Below are 17,566 nucleotides of genomic sequence, written 5' to 3' on the forward strand. Positions count from 1 at the left end.
AGCTAAACATTCTAAATGTTTTTGTACATCTCTTGTATTTCCTTTTTTGCTCATGTAAAATAAAGTATTGTTTTGTTGTCATTAATATCGTAACTTAGTCCTCAAGCTAGGTTTTCAGATTAAATACTTTGTAAGCTCCGTTCTTAATTCAATTCGTCAAAGACACGAACTTTCCATTGTCTTCTTGGTATCAAAGAGTGATCTCTACCGCTCAAAACCTAAACCATAAAAGCCGTTGCCAAACCTAAACACTAACCCCTCCCCCCCCCCCCCCTCCAATAACCCTAAACGGACATGGCTGGCACCGATCGTTTAGTCACAAAATTGCCAATTGGTAAACAAATAGACTAGAAGAGCTTATCTAGATTGTAATTGATAATTTAGGTAACACCCCTTAAATGTGGTCAAAAGCCACTTGCATTATTTGAAAAAATATCTTTGAATATCTTGCATTTCTATATTAGTTAAGTATGATATGATTTGATTAAAGATATTCATTAGCCAGCCCATACACATTAAAATACAAATTTTACTCATAATAATTGTTTTCTTGCCTAATTTATTTGAGTTCACATAAAATGAAAAATTCCTCATATAATTATATATTTAACGACACTATTTCTTATACATGGTGATACGGTTTATTCGAGCCAACCACAAATTTCTAAAAAAAATATATATATATAAGAGAAGATGAGATATTTCAATATAAACATTCTTTTAACTATTATAGAAAAAACTACACACATTATGTAGGAAATATACTTGTACGTGTTCTATACGAATGCAAAAACTAACTAGGAATTTAAATAATTAACTTATCCCTTAATGAAATAGAATATCTTGCACCATGCTCCAAGTAATAAGTTACTTCAAATAACGACAAGGTGTATGGGTTTTGGAAACGGGCCCGTTGCGATCAAATAACATTAACATACAAAAAATGTTAGGTTTCAATGGTTCCTTCAAGTTCTTGAATAATTTAACAGTTCTGTAATGATACCCATCTTATATATATACACACACACATATATGTATGTGTGTGTGAGAGGTTGAGAGAGAAAGGTGCCCGGCGTTGTGAAGCCCCTACCCACCGCGCCCCCTCCCAGCGGTGCTTCGCACCCTCCGCGCCCCAAGGCCGCCCTCCACCGCGCCCATAGCGTATGGTCTTAAAGACCTAAAGATATTGTCTTGGTCTAGAGCTCTCACGAATAAACAAACCCAAATTAAGTTAAGGCTAAATTTGAGTTCAAGGAAATAAATAAATAGATAAATGGCATGAGGAATTGGTTTGAGTTGGATCTGAAGTAATAAATGAAATAACCTTGATGTGATGTTGTTGCAATTAAAATAATTAAGGTATATCATATTAATGATTTAAATATCAGAAAGGGATTTATGGTAGCTCAGGTGGTTAGAGCATGGTAGGTTGAACCGAAGGTCATCATCGCCAAAATATTATTCTTTTGATAAACTGAGCATCTACAACAATAAACTTGTACAAACCGTCACATCACCACAACATCAGATTTCAAATTTTTTTAAAAATCTTAAATTTCTTCCACAACAATAAACATCCACAAACCACTACATCATCACCTACCTTCACAATTTATTTATGTTTCATTAGATTACTTTTATAATAAATAAAATAATGCAATGTAAAAATCTAGCTATTGGAACATAAATTCAATTTAGTTAAAGAAAAGATGAAAAAGAAACAAAAAGAAATACAATATAAAAAGCTAAGGTCACTTTTGCTAAACATATAAAAAGAAAGATGAAGAATATAAATAAGTTAAAAAGAAATGTAAAAAAGAAAGACAAAAAAATCATAATATGTTTTAACCTAATTTTTTCTTCCTTACTTCCACAACCACCTGCCATTTTCTCATTTTCACTGGATATCTTTTGGAGCTTTATCCATATTTATCTACAAATCAACCAGTAAGCATCTGATTTTTTAAACTTTTCTGTTCAAGATTGTCATTTTTATTTTCAATTTGGCCATTGGTGAAGGGCCCACTTTCTCGTCCGCTGCAGTGTTGCAGGTTCGGACATGCATCACAACCACCGTCTCCACATCGGTTGCATCTTCACCATCCTTCATTCGTGGTATGCCATGAGTATTCAGACTTTGGGGATTGGCTCCCGTTGTGGATGCTCTAACGGCATGTTCTTGAGTTTTTTTAAAGTATGGAAAGGAAAGGAAAACTAAGGATAGTTAAAAAATGAGTGTTCTTGAGTTTTTTTAGAATGGAAAGGAAAGGAGTAGACGGCGTTAGGAGGGATTAAATTGATGTTTTTTCTCAATAATTTTTTTCTAAAAAATGGGCTGATTACTAAGGATAAAAAATCAAATTACAATATTACCCACTAATCTTTTCATCTTCTTCATTACTTCATTAGGTAAAATTGTAAAAGTGTTATTTTTCTTTTCTTTCCATCAAACTTAAGAACATAGCTATCATTTCCTTTCCTCTAATTTCCTTTCAACTCAAGAACACACCTAATTAAAAAAAAATTTCCTTTCTTATCCTTCCCTCTCCTTTTCTTTTCTATCTTTGGTTAAAAAACTCAAAAACAATGTGTGTGCCATTTGGGATGTTTATGTGAGCTTTGGGAGTCGTGGGCTTAGTCACCAGCAAGCCCATGTACGAGCCTACAAGGCCCAAAGTGAGAGTCATTTGGGGCTTACATGCAATCCACTAATATATTGTGCCAAAAAATGGCAGCTTGAAAGCTGAAGGGAATTGGCATATGGCAGCACATGATATATGCAATTCGTTTAGCATCCACTAATACTAGCAAAAAATTCCATGAGTAGTCCTTTGTAAATCGAAATACCATAGTTTTAGACATTAGCCTGTGGCTTCCCAAAGTGGTTTGCGACTTTTGTCACTTCAGTCCAATGTTTGATATTTTGTCCCTGTGTAAATCAAGTAACATGTCGGAGTTTCAAATTCGAAGTTACCTCTATTTGTCGTTCTAAAATAGTTCGTCATTACTTATAGCATGGCATGCAAGGCAAAAAAAAAATTGGGAGGAACCTAAAATACCCTCTCCATAGTTGTATTTCATACAATTCTATACACTTTCTATACACTGTGAATAATTACTTCGATTTGAAACTTTGTTAATGTTAATCAACGACCTATTTCATGGTAACGTTTGGACGTCGTTGGTTTCTTCGATTATGGTTTCACACCTCCACTGCAACGCAACGGGTCAAAAACACTAGTTAAAAAAATGAATATGGTAATTGAAACAGATCATGGTTATGTTGTAAGTTGGTTGATGTTGAATTGGTTAAGTATTGGTGTTTATCGCGGTTCGATTGCCACTCGCAACTTAACTTAGTTTTGGATTTCTTTTTCTCATTTTAATTAGTTTCGTCATATTGCCGATTCCCACCAGTAACTTATCATACCTTTTGATTTATTTTTCTCAATATTTTTTATTAATTTCGATGTACTTAAGATTAAATGTCATCCCAACCCTTCAATCGCTAACTGATTTTGTGTATCTATGCAGATTCCACATCTTCGGGTCTCTGTCCCTAAATTTGCGACACACGTAACGCCCAGGTTTTACCCATGCAACGAACGTAATTGATACTGGTCGAATTCACATTGGCTCGCATAACTTTTGGGTTTTACCAAATCCCAGGTTTTACCGACCGAATAAACGTTGTTTTAAGTATTTTAATGTTTTTTTTGGATTTTACCAAGACCCAAGTTTCAACGCTCGGCTTTTACTAACACATGCTTTACTAAAAGTGCTCGGAATTTACTAATGCCCAAGTTTTACCGAACCAATAAGTGTCGTTTTAGGTATTTAAAATTTTCTTATATGTTAATTTAATGATTTTTTTTATTAATTCTGATACTGCAACGAATGAACGCAGTCGATTCCAACTAAATTCGTGTCAGATAGTTGCCAAAAAAAGATTGACTTCGAGAAATCACTAGTTCTTAAATTATAAATCGTTGATTTGTGAAATGTGAATAATAATTACAACCGAAAGTTAAATGCATCTAATGTAAAGACGAAAATTGTGAAGTACGTTATGATGATGCGACGATGACATCATCTTTAACTCGCTGACCGCATCATTAGAATGTACCCCAACATGCTGTCGTTTTGTAGCGTGACCCTGCCCATGTTTTGTCTTCACCATTTTGGATTATTTTCCTTTTTAGTTTTTATAATTTATTGAAAACGTTTACACCAAAACATGTTTTAAAGCATACTGGTGTTTTGAAGCATCATTTTTTAATATCTGAATTTTTAATCCTAAACGGATTATAAATCAAGTTATATGACTCAAAGAAAGCGTGTACAAAGAATGAACCGTGTTATATATCAATATATATTGTTACTAGTTTGTATCCCCGTATTACGCAGGTTGTTTTATATTATTTGTTTCTAATATTTATTTATGTTTTGAATTTTTATTTTTTGTATTGTACGAAAGTTAATAATATACTTATGGTTTGATGATAAATTGTTTCACAAATAAAGTTATAACCCGGTTTAAAAGCTATATGGGTTTGATGAGACCAAAGACCCGTTTATTTTTTTACTACAAATTGGTTTTTTAATTATAAATAATATATATATATATCTTTTTTTAAATAAATAATATATTAATTTTGAGTATATCCCTACTTTATAGGATTATTATATCAAATATTTGGTGAGATTAGTTTTTAATTTAATGAGATGTTATAACCCGTTTAAGAAATATATGGCCCGTGAATTCGGGTCAAATGCATAAGAAGCCTCCATTTAAAAATCAAGCAAATCTGGTGACTCCAAAAAAGGGGGAGCGACCACATCACGACACCTAGAATTTTTGAGTTTTCGTTTATATATATTATAGATATATATATGCTGCTTAATTATATAAAAAATAGGTTCTATTTGTTTATGAACAATAGAAAATGAGGCCATTCCCACTTTGATGAGGTGTAAGGTTATTAGGATATAGAATATGAGGTTAATGCCAGGTTCAATCACTAAGAGTGTAACATTTAATCGCTCAACAAAATAAAAATACAAGCAAAGTTCTATATCATTAAATATTTTCTGATTATTGGTTAGTACGTACCAGCCTGAGTCTATTATTAATTTGGTCATAAAAAATGGGCGCATCAACGATAGTATGTAACTCGGTCAGATTATAACCTGACTTATTTGTAGTTGTAGTTTTCGATCTTCAAATATTTCCTTATTAAGCCTCACATGTATTTCTTAGTAATTAGCATAAGAGTCAATTTATTTAACAAATGGAAACAAAAATGAGAAAGATAAAATAACTTGTAGCCATACAAAAAACCTCTCATAAAAAAATAAAAAATAACAACACAAAATTTAATAAAAAAACGAAAACAAAAAAACAAAAAAATGTTTTCACCGGCTTTTTCGTTTAAAAAAAAGACACAATGGGAAGTGAAAAAGACCATTATTCTTTTTGTTTATTATTGTGTTTATTTTCGTTATTAATTGTGTATTTTTCTTTATTATATTATATTACTCAACAATATGCTGTATTTTGTTCGGCATTGTGTTATATTTTGCGATCTATTGTGCTTATATTTAGTTATAATTGTGCCTTTTGTTTTTTGTCGTCATTGTGTATTTGATCTTGGCATTGTGTCTTTTCGTCAATTTTTATTTTTATTTTTTTAACAGCAATGATGGCGGCGGAAACATTTTAGTTTTTTTTAATTTTATTTCATTTTTATTTATATATTTATTTAATGATTTTTATATAATTATTTTTTGAATTTACTTTTAAGGGTTTTTTGTGTGATCATATATCATTCTCACAATTTTTATTTTTGTCTCCCTTTGTATTGTAACTCTATCCATTAGCATACTTTATGTTTTTAGTTTAGTATTAACTTAGGCCTTTTGGTTTCTAAATTTTGGCATGCCTGCCAAATTTATAATTCCACTTTATAAGCGGTCTTTTATTTCATTCATATTTTTTTTTGAACGACCAACTAAATAACGCCAGGTATTCTGTACGCGGATCCCATTGGTTAAAGGTAGCCCGAGCCGGCCACTAGTCCGGACGGACGAAGCCCCTAGCGGTCCATCTATTGAGGGATTCACCGGATAAAACCCGACCCCCACGCCCGCCAAATGGCACGGCAACGAGGAGCCGGTAGAACCAGGTGAGATCAGGACTCGAACCCTGGAAAGCCAAAGTCATCCTTCATATCTCCCATATAATTTGGTGATAGTGAGGTTTGAACCTCTTACCTCTCACTTGTAAAGTGAGTACTCTACTTGTAAAGTTAATCATTCAAAATTTGATTAACTTATTTGAGAATTACATCTGTATTATTTTTTTATGTTTTTTTGTTTTTGCTCTGCGACCCCTATTATTTGATATAATACTTTTTATTGGAATAAATAGAGTGAATTAAGTTACTTTATAATAGATTTCAGAAATCAAATAATAAAATCGGCATGTTCTTTTTAAAAGTTGGTTATATTAGGGCATTACCTATTAGAGCTGTAAACGAATCGAACGAACACGAACAAGACCCTGTTCGTGTTCAATCATTAAGAAAATAATGTGTTCACGAATTTTTATAGTGTACGTACGTAGAGGATCAATAAAATCAGTACTATGGGTGTGTTTGGGATTCCTTATTTTAGTTGAAAATGCATTTTTGTGATAAGTTGAAAATGACTTATGACTTTCTGAGAATGAGTTTTTAAAAAAGTGTTTGGATCAACTTATAAGCCAATAAGTCATTTTTAAAAAGTGTTTGGTACTTAGTTTATTGATGTAAGGGTGTAATGGTTAAAGAGAGCTAGGTGGAATGGAATGGTGTAATAGGCATTCCAAACCTATAAGTTGACAAGTTACCAAATTCCAACTTATTGAACTCCCTTTTTTAGCCTTGTTGATAAGGAGAAAGATAAAAATTATGTGTTTCCAAACACTTTATAAACATAAAGGGACTTATTAAACCTTCATAAGTCATAAAGAGGGGAAAATAAGGAATCCCAAACACACCCTATGTATCTTATTCGAATCATATTTACCTATTTGTAAAAAAAAGTTGAAATGTTCTATGCTTTGGTATATTAAGAGTGACACGAATCTTGATATTAGATTTGGTATTGAAGTACAAAACACTTTGAAAGTGATCGATTCCAGCGGCAGCTAAAGGACCACAAATGAATAGTCATGAGGACCAAGGATTAAGCCCACTTTTCCCGCCCCACATACACACAAAACATCCACTCAACATGATACATATCCATATACATACATATAAAAGTCGACAACCATGTGAATATATATCTAGAGAGAGAGAGAGAGAGCATGGAGGTTGATATCCTGATTGTTTTTTGTGTTGAGACTTTTGTTGAAAAGCCTTGGGATTGAAGGCAAAGTCTGATTTGTAATCATCATGTTCTAGGAACATGCCATAATAATCTCCCTGTAATTGCAGACGCACACACAAGAAAAAGGAAAATTCATGATCACATGTTTAAGGTTGCGATTTACCTGACCTTGTTGGTTAATGTTGGCTTGGACTTGATAAAACGCGAGCACACGCAAGGTGTCTAGTTATATAGACCAACCAAATCCTATCTTGACACAAACTTTACTTGACCAATAAAATAAAAAAAAGTATGATAACCCTGCCAATATATACTAAACAATTTATCCAAACTTATGTTTATCTTTTATAACCTTTTGGCATGTTAACTTTAATCGGCATTATTCCAACAGTTAGCAGGATATATATTGAGTACTTAATTATTCAGTTTGTTTATGTAATTTAATATACATTCGTGAATGTACGTGTAGAAAAGTTTCACGTAATAAATGGTACCAAGATAAAGTGATCTTTTCTTCTCTCTCTCTCTCTCTCTCTATATATATATATAATGTGATGTGTGTGGTATATGTGTTTCTTCTCTCTCTCTCTCTCTCTATATATATATATATATATAAATGGTATATAAAGCTAGCTTGCTTTCTTTTCAAGTGTTGCTTTAAGAAGAGAGCTTGAAAGAGTAAAGAAAGCAGCAAAAGCTATGGAAAAGTATGGTTAAAAGCAGGAGAGAGTTGTATCCATATATTGATATATATGCATATCTTCATCTTATTACATTGTATTGTTGTGTGGTATATGTGTGTGTGTCACCTGAACCACACTCTCTTTGAAGTACTACTGTGTCTTTGAAGTTAGTTATAAAAAAGATTTCATAAAAATCTTCATTTTCACTTTAAAAAAGTTTATTTTTAAGTTATGGAATCTGCAAATTTTTATCAACACCGACAAGAACAAGACAACCAGCTTGTTATGGATTCTTCATGCTATGGGCTTTCTTGGTATCATAACCACATCTTGTAAGTCATCTGTCACTCTTTTCATGCTAATATATATAATTAGGGTTTTTAACTTTTGTTATCTATAATTTATATAGTTTGGAAAATGTTTATTATTATTATTAATGCAGGAATAATACTAGAAACGATCCAAACTTAACAGATGTGAAGCAACACATGTATCATAACACCGATCTAACGCCCGCATCACAAAACATTGAACTATCCAACATTTTGATCGACGGTTTAAGTGCTCATGAACTAGCAGAACTGCAACAGCTTGCAAGAATCAAGAAAGAGTTCTCAGTCACTGGATCTTGTTTAGACCAACTCCCGGATATTATAAACTACAGCCCAACATCCAGCACCGAAGATTTCATGTCGAAGAATGATAATCAGCTGATTCGATACAACAATAGCAATCAAGATATGTTGCTAAAAACATTCTCAAACGGGTGTCAAATAAAACATGAACAGCTTATGAATCCAGTTATTCCCCATGAATTGATCTTTAGCTCTTTTCCATCCTTAAAGTTTTCAAATTTGAATCAACCCTCAAGTGGTTTTGATATAAACTTGCCAGCTTTAGATCCATTTGGATATCCAACATTCTATGGGAGTTTTAACTATCAACCTTCTTCATTCAATGCTCATAATGTTGGTGACCTTTTGAAGGACAATTGTTTGTCTTATGGAGTTGATCAAATGCATAGCAAGGTAAAAAAAAAATCCTCTAATTAGCTCTTTATTTTGTTCTAAAGAAACTTAAAATGTCATTAGTGTATATTGTTGAAACTTAATAACAATTCTTCTCTATGAGAGGTTTGGGGCTTGGATTTTAGTTTCACTGTTTTCCTATCATAACCTCTTGAAAATCATCTGTCTAGTGCAAGCTGCAATTTACCTTATCTCATTGGTTAGCTGAATCAGCTGATACATGTTTTAATCTTTTTTGAAGATAACGCCTACGTTCACCGTTGAAACGACTGAAGCGAAAAGGCCAGCTAGCGTTGATATGGATGCAAAGGGTTCTAAAGCTAATCCAACAAAAAAATCAAAGTTAGAATTGCGCCCTCCTTGCACGCAGTTGAAGGTGATTAATTTCATTACAAAAGCTATTTAAAATTAGGCATTAATTAATCCAATGTGTTTTTTTGCATGTACCGATTACTATTTAAAACCATTTTATGTGTGTTTTGCTGAATCAGGTTAGAAAGGAGAAATTAGGAGAGAGAATCTTGGCTCTTCAGCAGATGGTGGCACCTTTTGGAAAGGTATAGTGTTATCTTTCTTCCTGTCATAAAGTTGCTAGCTTTTTGCTGCAATAAACAACCTTTTTACAACCTTATTATTCAATTTAATATCTTTTGATATTAAAATATAGGCTTTTTTTTTCCTTCTTTAAATCTGCAACCACCATGTTATTAACTAGTAGTCACAAGTAACACATATCTGGTTGATTTTGGCCTAGGAAATTCTTAGATTTTGTTGTTGTTTAATTAAAGATCAATATTGCTTTATATTTTTTTTTACCTAACAATATTACAATTAATTAACTCAACTATAGACGAAACAACGACACGAACATATTAATATAATGGGGTTCGATATATGAATCATACACCTTAAAAATAAAAATTGATCACTAACAGCTTCGTTTACAATTTACAAGAATGAAGAGGTTCTCAAGCTTGCAACAGCTATCAAATTACAAGAGTTGGTCAACCTCAATATTTAACTTAGAAGCTAGCCATGTTTCTAATATTTATTATTTGATTTATCATTTATTAATTTTAAGTCTGTTTTATCCTATGCTTACTAAATGTGAGGATGATAATTAGAGTTTCTATTTAGTATTTGATGACGTTCCCAAAAAAAGGAAAAAAACTAATATTTGAATAAACTAGCTGCATCAAAGACTAAAAGGTATAGAAAAAGTGGAGGCATTTCTAAACTTAATTAACAAATGAATTGACAACCTTGAGCAGTCACTTGAATCATGGGCAACTCAATTTTCAGGCGAAAAAGGCACACTTTCTGCTGAAAATTAGTAGAAGACCACCACCAACTGTCCCCCCCCTCCCTCTCTCTATATATATTATTATTCATATAAGTTATAGAATAACAAATTAGTGAAGTATTATTAAAAGAAGTTAAAGTTTGGTGTTGTTAAATGTGATTTTGATTGGATTTATGGGGAATAAGTGCAGACAGATACAGCATCCGTGCTAATGGAAGCCATTGGATATATAAAGTTTCTTCATAACCAAGTGGAGGTACTATTCTTAATTATTTATTTGTTTATATCAAAACATTCTTCTTGATTTCTACTCTTTTGTTGTTGCAAGCTTCTAACTAATAGTATTATCTTATTAATCACGGTTTATTTCCGTTCCAAAAATTATCTCACTAGCTTGATTTTAAAATTTTCAAATGCAAAATTAATCATCTTCTAAAATATGTCGTTCTTAACATTTTTACTACCTTAGTATAAGTCTCGTTGCACTCTAAAAGTGATACATTTGTGACACACAATTGCGCCGGAAAAGTGTCACAAACGAGCAATTCCATCGCAATGTGCATGTTGGAAAAACCTTTATTGAAATTCATTTGTGACCCATCTCTGACGCACATTGACACAATTTCGATTAATCATTTAGTCACAATTTTTTCCAACACTATTCAAATGCATTTTAGAATCATCTAATAAAGATAACGTTGTATTAATTTTTTTAAAAGTAAAATGGTACAAGTATATACACGTATTAATTTTTAGCTTTGCGACGCAATTTCAACAAACGGTGTAAATTGTGAGGGGGGGCTCCCGGAATAACAAAAAAAAAACAAAAGTTTAATTAAATTTTAGCTCGATCTAGCTAGGGTAACCCTAATTTAGCAAATTGAGTTTATATATGATCGTGGTAATTAAATAATAATAATAACAAGAGAATGAAGTTATGTGTCGGTTCTTGAATACCTTTTAAAATATTTAAAATTAACAAGCCAATTAGAAATTGAAAAAATTGTCCTATCCTCATTTTTAAATCTTTTAATTAATAATGTACCACTAAGTAAATGTATGGAGCCCATATAATATTCTTTTGACATGAAATTATGGCACCATGTAGGGCTCATGCCGACCAACAACACCCTCTATCCCCACCAATGGGCCATGAACCCTTCTCTCTTCTTCATAAAATTGCTAACCGTAGACTAAATGTTTCGCTTGTTTTGAGTTACCAATATGTTGCTTATTTGCAGACGCTAAGCGTGCCATACATGAACTCGACACCCCGGACCAGTAGAATGTCGACAAGAGAGGTAAGAAATTTACCTAGGAGGTTTGGTCTATTGCACTCCAAGTAATTTATAGATAATAAATATGCATATATACACGCACATCATATTTATTGTTGATGTTCTTAAAAGTGTTGGTAATTTTAATGTTATTGGTATCTTCTCATTTCAATATAACTGAATTTACCTAAAAATTATAAAAGAAATCAAAATAAACAATAGTCTAAGTTAAGAAATGTGGTGTACACACTCCTTCAAAATTATCATTGACTTCGGGCACCTAGGAACCTCTAAGGTTCTAGGAGCAAAGCCGTAGACAATGGGGTTTAAAGGGGCATTGCCTCAACAGGATCTGGCAACACTCCAAACAGGGTTTAAGGGATCGCCCTGAGCTCGTGGCAGGGGTCACCTTGAGCCTTTGCAACTTGGTCCATCAATGACAATTAATCGTTAGTAGTAACTACATTAGTGGAAAATGTCTTGAGCATTGGTGACTACAAGAATTTTCCACTGATGTAAGTGTATAACTAATAGTAGTCAACCGTCAACTGTCATATTTTTCACGAAGAGTTGTAGCGTTTCAACCAAAATTTTTTAATCTAAAAATAATTTTTTTGCTAGTTTAAAATACATAATTAGAACTTAATTTTGCACACATGTACATTATCTTTGTTACAAATCTTTGTGTCTTATCTACTATATAAGATCTTAAGATTTGATGGTATTATAAACACGATTCAAAAATTTGCGTGAGCACATTATAGAAACATGAGCATACATAAAATTAAATTCTAATAAGCAGTGGGAGTCACTATGATATCATATTGATAATAATACAAAATTAATAAACCAATTGGCTAAAAATATTGAAGATTTTAATATTAAAAGATGATAAATTAGCAATGAATATGACTTTATGTTATTACCTTTCAGGGTACAACAAAGGATGGAACCGAAGACACAAAAAGGGACCTTAGAAGTCGAGGTTTGTGCCTCGTGCCAATATCGTGCTTAACATATGTTGCCTACGGTGGTGGAGGTGTTTGGGCAACACCGTAGCATAGGAACTCCACAAGATCGCTCTTTAATTATTTACAGGATTCAAGAGTGACAATTAAGCACAACTTCAAGCATCGGAAATTCACATATCTTACTCGTTATCAAGCATTTTAATTTAGTTATCTCTACTTTCCTGGTGATAAGATGGAGCAAATTTGGTCATCTCATAATAAATGTCGTGGTGGATTGACCATATTTGATCCATTCTTAATCTATCTTTTATGAAAATTGTTATGGCATGTAATACTTAATTGCATTTTTCTTATTAATGTATCATTTATATACTCACTCACACTTAGTCACTCTGGCTACTATACTACATACCCAGGTCCAGCCCATTTCATCCCAACCCAGCCCAGTGTAGTTGCTTGAGCACGTTACATAGTTTACCCAAAAACGTGTGGCACGCATAACTGCATAAGCCTACAATCTAAGGGTGTACGAGAACCGAGAACATTTAACTATGGATCATAGTGACAAAAATATAGAATTAGAAAAAAGGTTTGGTGAAGACATTTAGGCTATGTGGTAGTGGATAGGCTACAAATTAAGTGAATTGTAACACGTGGCGTCCAGTCAGCAAATGATATGAATTTGTTTTTAGAGTGTAATGGTGTTGTAGCCCCCTCTAGTGCCACGTCACAATTTTTTATTATTTTCTTTTAATAATTAAACTAAACAAATAAAAACCCATTAAAATATAAATAATTAAATAAAAATACAATAAAATTAAAAAAGAAACATTAAAAAAAATACATACAAAAAAAAAAGCAAACCAATATCCATAATATTCGCGCATTTTTTCAATTCGTCGTCGTTGAAATAACACGGCCTCTTCGGGTAACCCGACCGCTTTGAGGGATTCGTATTCTTTACTCATTTCCCGCAATTTCAACATAGCGACAGTCTTTTCGTGTTGTTTGTTTTTCTCGTGGTAGCGGTGAGTTCCACGGCAATCTTTTCGTGTTGTTTGATGGTTTCTCTGATGGTAGCGGTGAGTTCCACGACATAGGTTTCAGAAAGAAGGGAATGGGTATTTCGGTTGGTTCGGGTTGTTTCTAGGATTCATTTTTGTTGTATTTTTGAAGAATTTGGTTATGTGTAGTGTATGAAATGAATATGGGTTTGAAGAATAAGGGTATATGTATATATATTGTTTAATTTTTTTTTAAATTGACCGTTCTCAACGGTCAAATTATAATTTTATTATTATTTTTTCCATTCAAGCAGCAATAAAAGGTTGGTGCCCCCCCCCCCCTCGCCCCACATTTCGAGTGGGGGGGGTTTATCGCCCCTCTCGCCCTCTTTTCGCCTGGAAAGGTCACCCACTACGACTGACCTTATGATTTAACTAAGGGGGGAAACCCGGCTTAACAACTACTTCATATATACTACATTAAATTAAAAGTAATTAAAAAAGATATTCTGTGGATGACTTGTTTGTATATTCTATGTAAATATATTATACTGGTATTTTGACCCGCCTCGATGAGGCGGGAGTGCGAAACTGTAACCAAAGAAACAAACGACGCCCAAATGTTACCATGATATCGGTCATTAATCAACATTAAGGAAGTTACAAATCGAAGTAATCACACTGAAAGAATTGCAAGTTTAAATACAAATAAGAGCTATGTTTGGCTTTAGACATGAAGGTTGGTACCTTTTCTAACAATAAAACCAAATATATTGACAATTTGGTTGTTTTCCTTAAAGTTTAAAAAATACATTCTGGTCATACAGAATATGATAATCAGCAACCAAAGCAAATATGCATACAAAAGACGGTGTCTTTTACCTTCACTTGAGCATTCCAACAACTTATGTGCAGACCAGAATAAAAAAACTTACTTTAGCGTAGCAACCTTGGATCCAACTTCTTCTGGTACCTCACATATAATGTAGTTATGTCTTAGGTGCTTTGAGCCTGGTGATGAATATAATAACTATTTAGATACATTATAACTAAATAAAGATAAACGATACATATTAAAAGGCTTTAACGTTTAAATTGTCTTACTCTCGTTGAATTCATGCTAATTGCTTCTTCAGCTGAAAAGAAAAAACTGTCACCATGATATCATCCTCCTAAGGATTGCCACCATGATCATCCATATCTTCCTCCTTTGTATCCATGACAATAAAAATATAACTTTATGGCAATCTAAATCTTGAATACCTTTTCGTGATAAAAGTGACCGGGAACATAATTTGTAATAATACATGACAAAGCAAATAACACTTCAACTTGTTCAACTATACATGTCAAAAGACAACCAAAATCACTAAGTAAACAAACTAATTGTCAAGAGAAGCTATAATTAACAAGGCCCATCAAAACAACAAACACGTAAGGAATTAGAAAGCACCCTAAAGGAAAAGAAAGAAAAAAAACAAAAGACTACAAGAACACACAGTCAACAAATTATAAACAGTATGAGGCAAAAATAAAACCGAATACACTTGAACTCTATAATACCAAAACATTAACAACCGCATTAAACAAACTGCTAATCCCATCCTATCCATTTGCATAACCAGAAACTAATTCATCCGGTCCAAAAAACAATCTCAAAGCCAAAAAGAAAATATATAATTAGTGAGTTGAAACATAATTTTGATGGACGTTTTATGCAAACCAAATCACTTGAAACACAAACAATAATGAAAAATAATAAAGAGGATACCTTCATGCCATTTCGTAAAAGTCAAATCCGCAGACGAATGTGTTGATTTTGGGTACAAAAGAGAGAGAATTTCGCAAAACCCCCTTATCCTATCGTTCGACAACGATGAAATGATGGATTGAGAGACGACACCCAATGGTCGCCTTAACCTCCACCGCTTAGAGGTCGCCATGTCTTTGCGGGGGAGACAACGATGGTTGCACAACGTCACCGCCGTAAACCTCCACCACAACCGTCGTCACGTAGGGTTTAGAAATCGGAGACCGACAACGATCAATCGAAGCTACAAACAGTCGAAGTAGACAGATGAAAATAGACAGAGGCGGCGAGAGGTGGTGGAACGAAGCGGTGGAAACATGCCGGAGAGCAAGATGTGTACGGAGGTAGACGAAAGTACAAAAAGAGAAGCATGGTGTATGACCCATAAAGCCCACCGACCCCTGAAATTGTTATTATATAAATTAGAGTTACACCACATTATGTAAATCTTATATTGTTTGTTTTGTTATGTCCGCATGAGAGATAGTAAGTCATAAATAAATTAAAATTTTATAAGTTAAATGATTATTCTACCCTCATGTGTCTTGTACATGACTTGTTTTAACGAGAAAAATTAATTGGATTAGGGTCAAAGTACAAACGTTGTTAGATTTATAAACGTAAAGGATAAAACATATCAATTTTGAAGATAAAGAACAACGAATGAAATTGATACAAACATAATGAACAATCTTTGTACTTCTATCTAAATAAATATATCGTCACAAATATCATTAAAGGTTTTTGGTGTTATGGTTATAGATAATGTGAGATCTCCACAACTCAACGTACTTAGTTGTAGCAAATCAAGCAATAATAGTTGTCATGAGAGACCGGATATTACAAATATATGTGAGAGGTCAAATATTAAAAACCAACACCTTTTAAATCTCGTTATAGACAAGTTAAATGAATTTTGTTAAAAAAAAACTAGTATTTTGACCCCCGCAACAAAAGTGTAACCGAAAAACTAACAACGTCCACATGTTACTACGATATCGGTATTCGATTAACATTCATTTATAACATTCAAGGCTTTCCAAAAAAAAAAGAAACCACCCTATACCCTTCATGACCATCAACCACCGCCTGACACCACCTCTATCTCCACGTGATTTCTTCCTACTTGAAAATCGTACTCGGAATCCCTGTCTAGAAGGTTTGAATTGTCAATTTCAGACTTTTTGAATTCAAGCATTCAAAAATAGGAAACAACGAAACCCAAAAATATCATCGTCTATAAAGCTCAAAAAACCTTCATAATTTTAAATAATTTTAGCAAGAACCGTGATACATGATCATTCAAAACCGACGTTTAACTCACGGTCCAAATTAATAAATGGTTTATTAAATTTATGTTATGACAACTTAATTAAGTGGATGGAACTTCTTTTTACTACACAAAGTCAAAAAAAGGTTGGAAGTATTGAATAATACATAAGAACTGACAATTATTTGTAGAAATCAATAAGCATAAAGTACATACCATTATGCACAATTTCAAATGAATAATAACTCTCTCTCACAAAACCAAATCTCACAATTGTATATATATTAATATATTCTTGATTAGTCTTACGAACTTTGTTTGTTAAAAAATATTTGAACAAAGAACGAGATTAGGAGGCATGAATACCGCTTGCCACCCTCCTTCAGTCCTTCACCTTTGCGTGAAGATCCCCACAACAAGGGAGTGGACACCGCTTGTCCAATGCGCAACTCTACATCAATTTGCGATAAGGCTTCACCATGCAGCGTGGAGTTCTTCACACAATTCACCTTTTTCCTCCACACAAAAATCCACCATAACAGCCACCTCATCACTAGTTGACCACAACACAGTTTCCAAACCTCCAATCTAAATCTCAAACCATTGATCATTTGTTACGCTCTTTATTATGAATATACTGTTGGCTTAATTGTTGTTTGGCCCGAGTGTAAGGCCCAACCCAAGAAGTAGGGTTTGGTTTATTATATCTGGTAATGTATTAGCTAACAAGTTAGGGTTAGTCTATATAAAACGAGTTATGGTTAGACATTAGAGAGTGGAGTTGGTGTAACCGAGTTAGGGTTCATCAAGAGTCAAACCGAGTTAGAGTTTGAGATATTGTAATCA

General features: G+C 33.1%; 1 protein-coding gene across 1 annotated transcript; it reads left to right on the forward strand.

The window, feature by feature from the left end:
• Positions 1 to 8,012: 8,012 nt before the first annotated feature.
• Positions 8,013 to 13,006, forward strand: LOC143543780 (transcription factor bHLH110-like). Its single transcript, XM_077036026.1, has 7 exons — positions 8,013 to 8,389; positions 8,500 to 9,085; positions 9,327 to 9,461; positions 9,577 to 9,642; positions 10,579 to 10,644; positions 11,630 to 11,689; positions 12,599 to 13,006. The coding sequence occupies exons 1-7, from the start codon at positions 8,289 to 8,291 to the stop codon at positions 12,722 to 12,724; spliced, it is 1,140 nt and encodes a 379-aa protein (XP_076892141.1). The 5' UTR covers positions 8,013 to 8,288; the 3' UTR covers positions 12,725 to 13,006.
• The last annotated feature ends 4,560 nt before the right edge of the window (positions 13,007 to 17,566 follow it).

This window comes from Bidens hawaiensis, unplaced genomic scaffold (genome assembly GCF_021521415.1).
Source record: "Bidens hawaiensis isolate Kalapana, Puna unplaced genomic scaffold, B.hawaiensis_p1.1 tig00013298_1, whole genome shotgun sequence".
Taxonomy (NCBI): domain Eukaryota; kingdom Viridiplantae; phylum Streptophyta; class Magnoliopsida; order Asterales; family Asteraceae; genus Bidens; species Bidens hawaiensis.

What these genes read in the sequence shown, in the direction of transcription:
- LOC143543780 (XM_077036026.1), top strand. Translation starts at nt 8,289, where the DNA reads ATGGAATCTGCAAATTTTTATCAACACCGACAAGAACAAGACAACCAG. An exon ending in TTGATCAAATGCATAGCAAG is followed by an intron (nt 9,086 to 9,326) that starts GTAAAAAAAAAA and finishes TCTTTTTTGAAG; the next exon opens with ATAACGCCTACGTTCACCGT. An exon ending in CTCCTTGCACGCAGTTGAAG is followed by an intron (nt 9,462 to 9,576) that starts GTGATTAATTTC and finishes TTGCTGAATCAG; the next exon opens with GTTAGAAAGGAGAAATTAGG.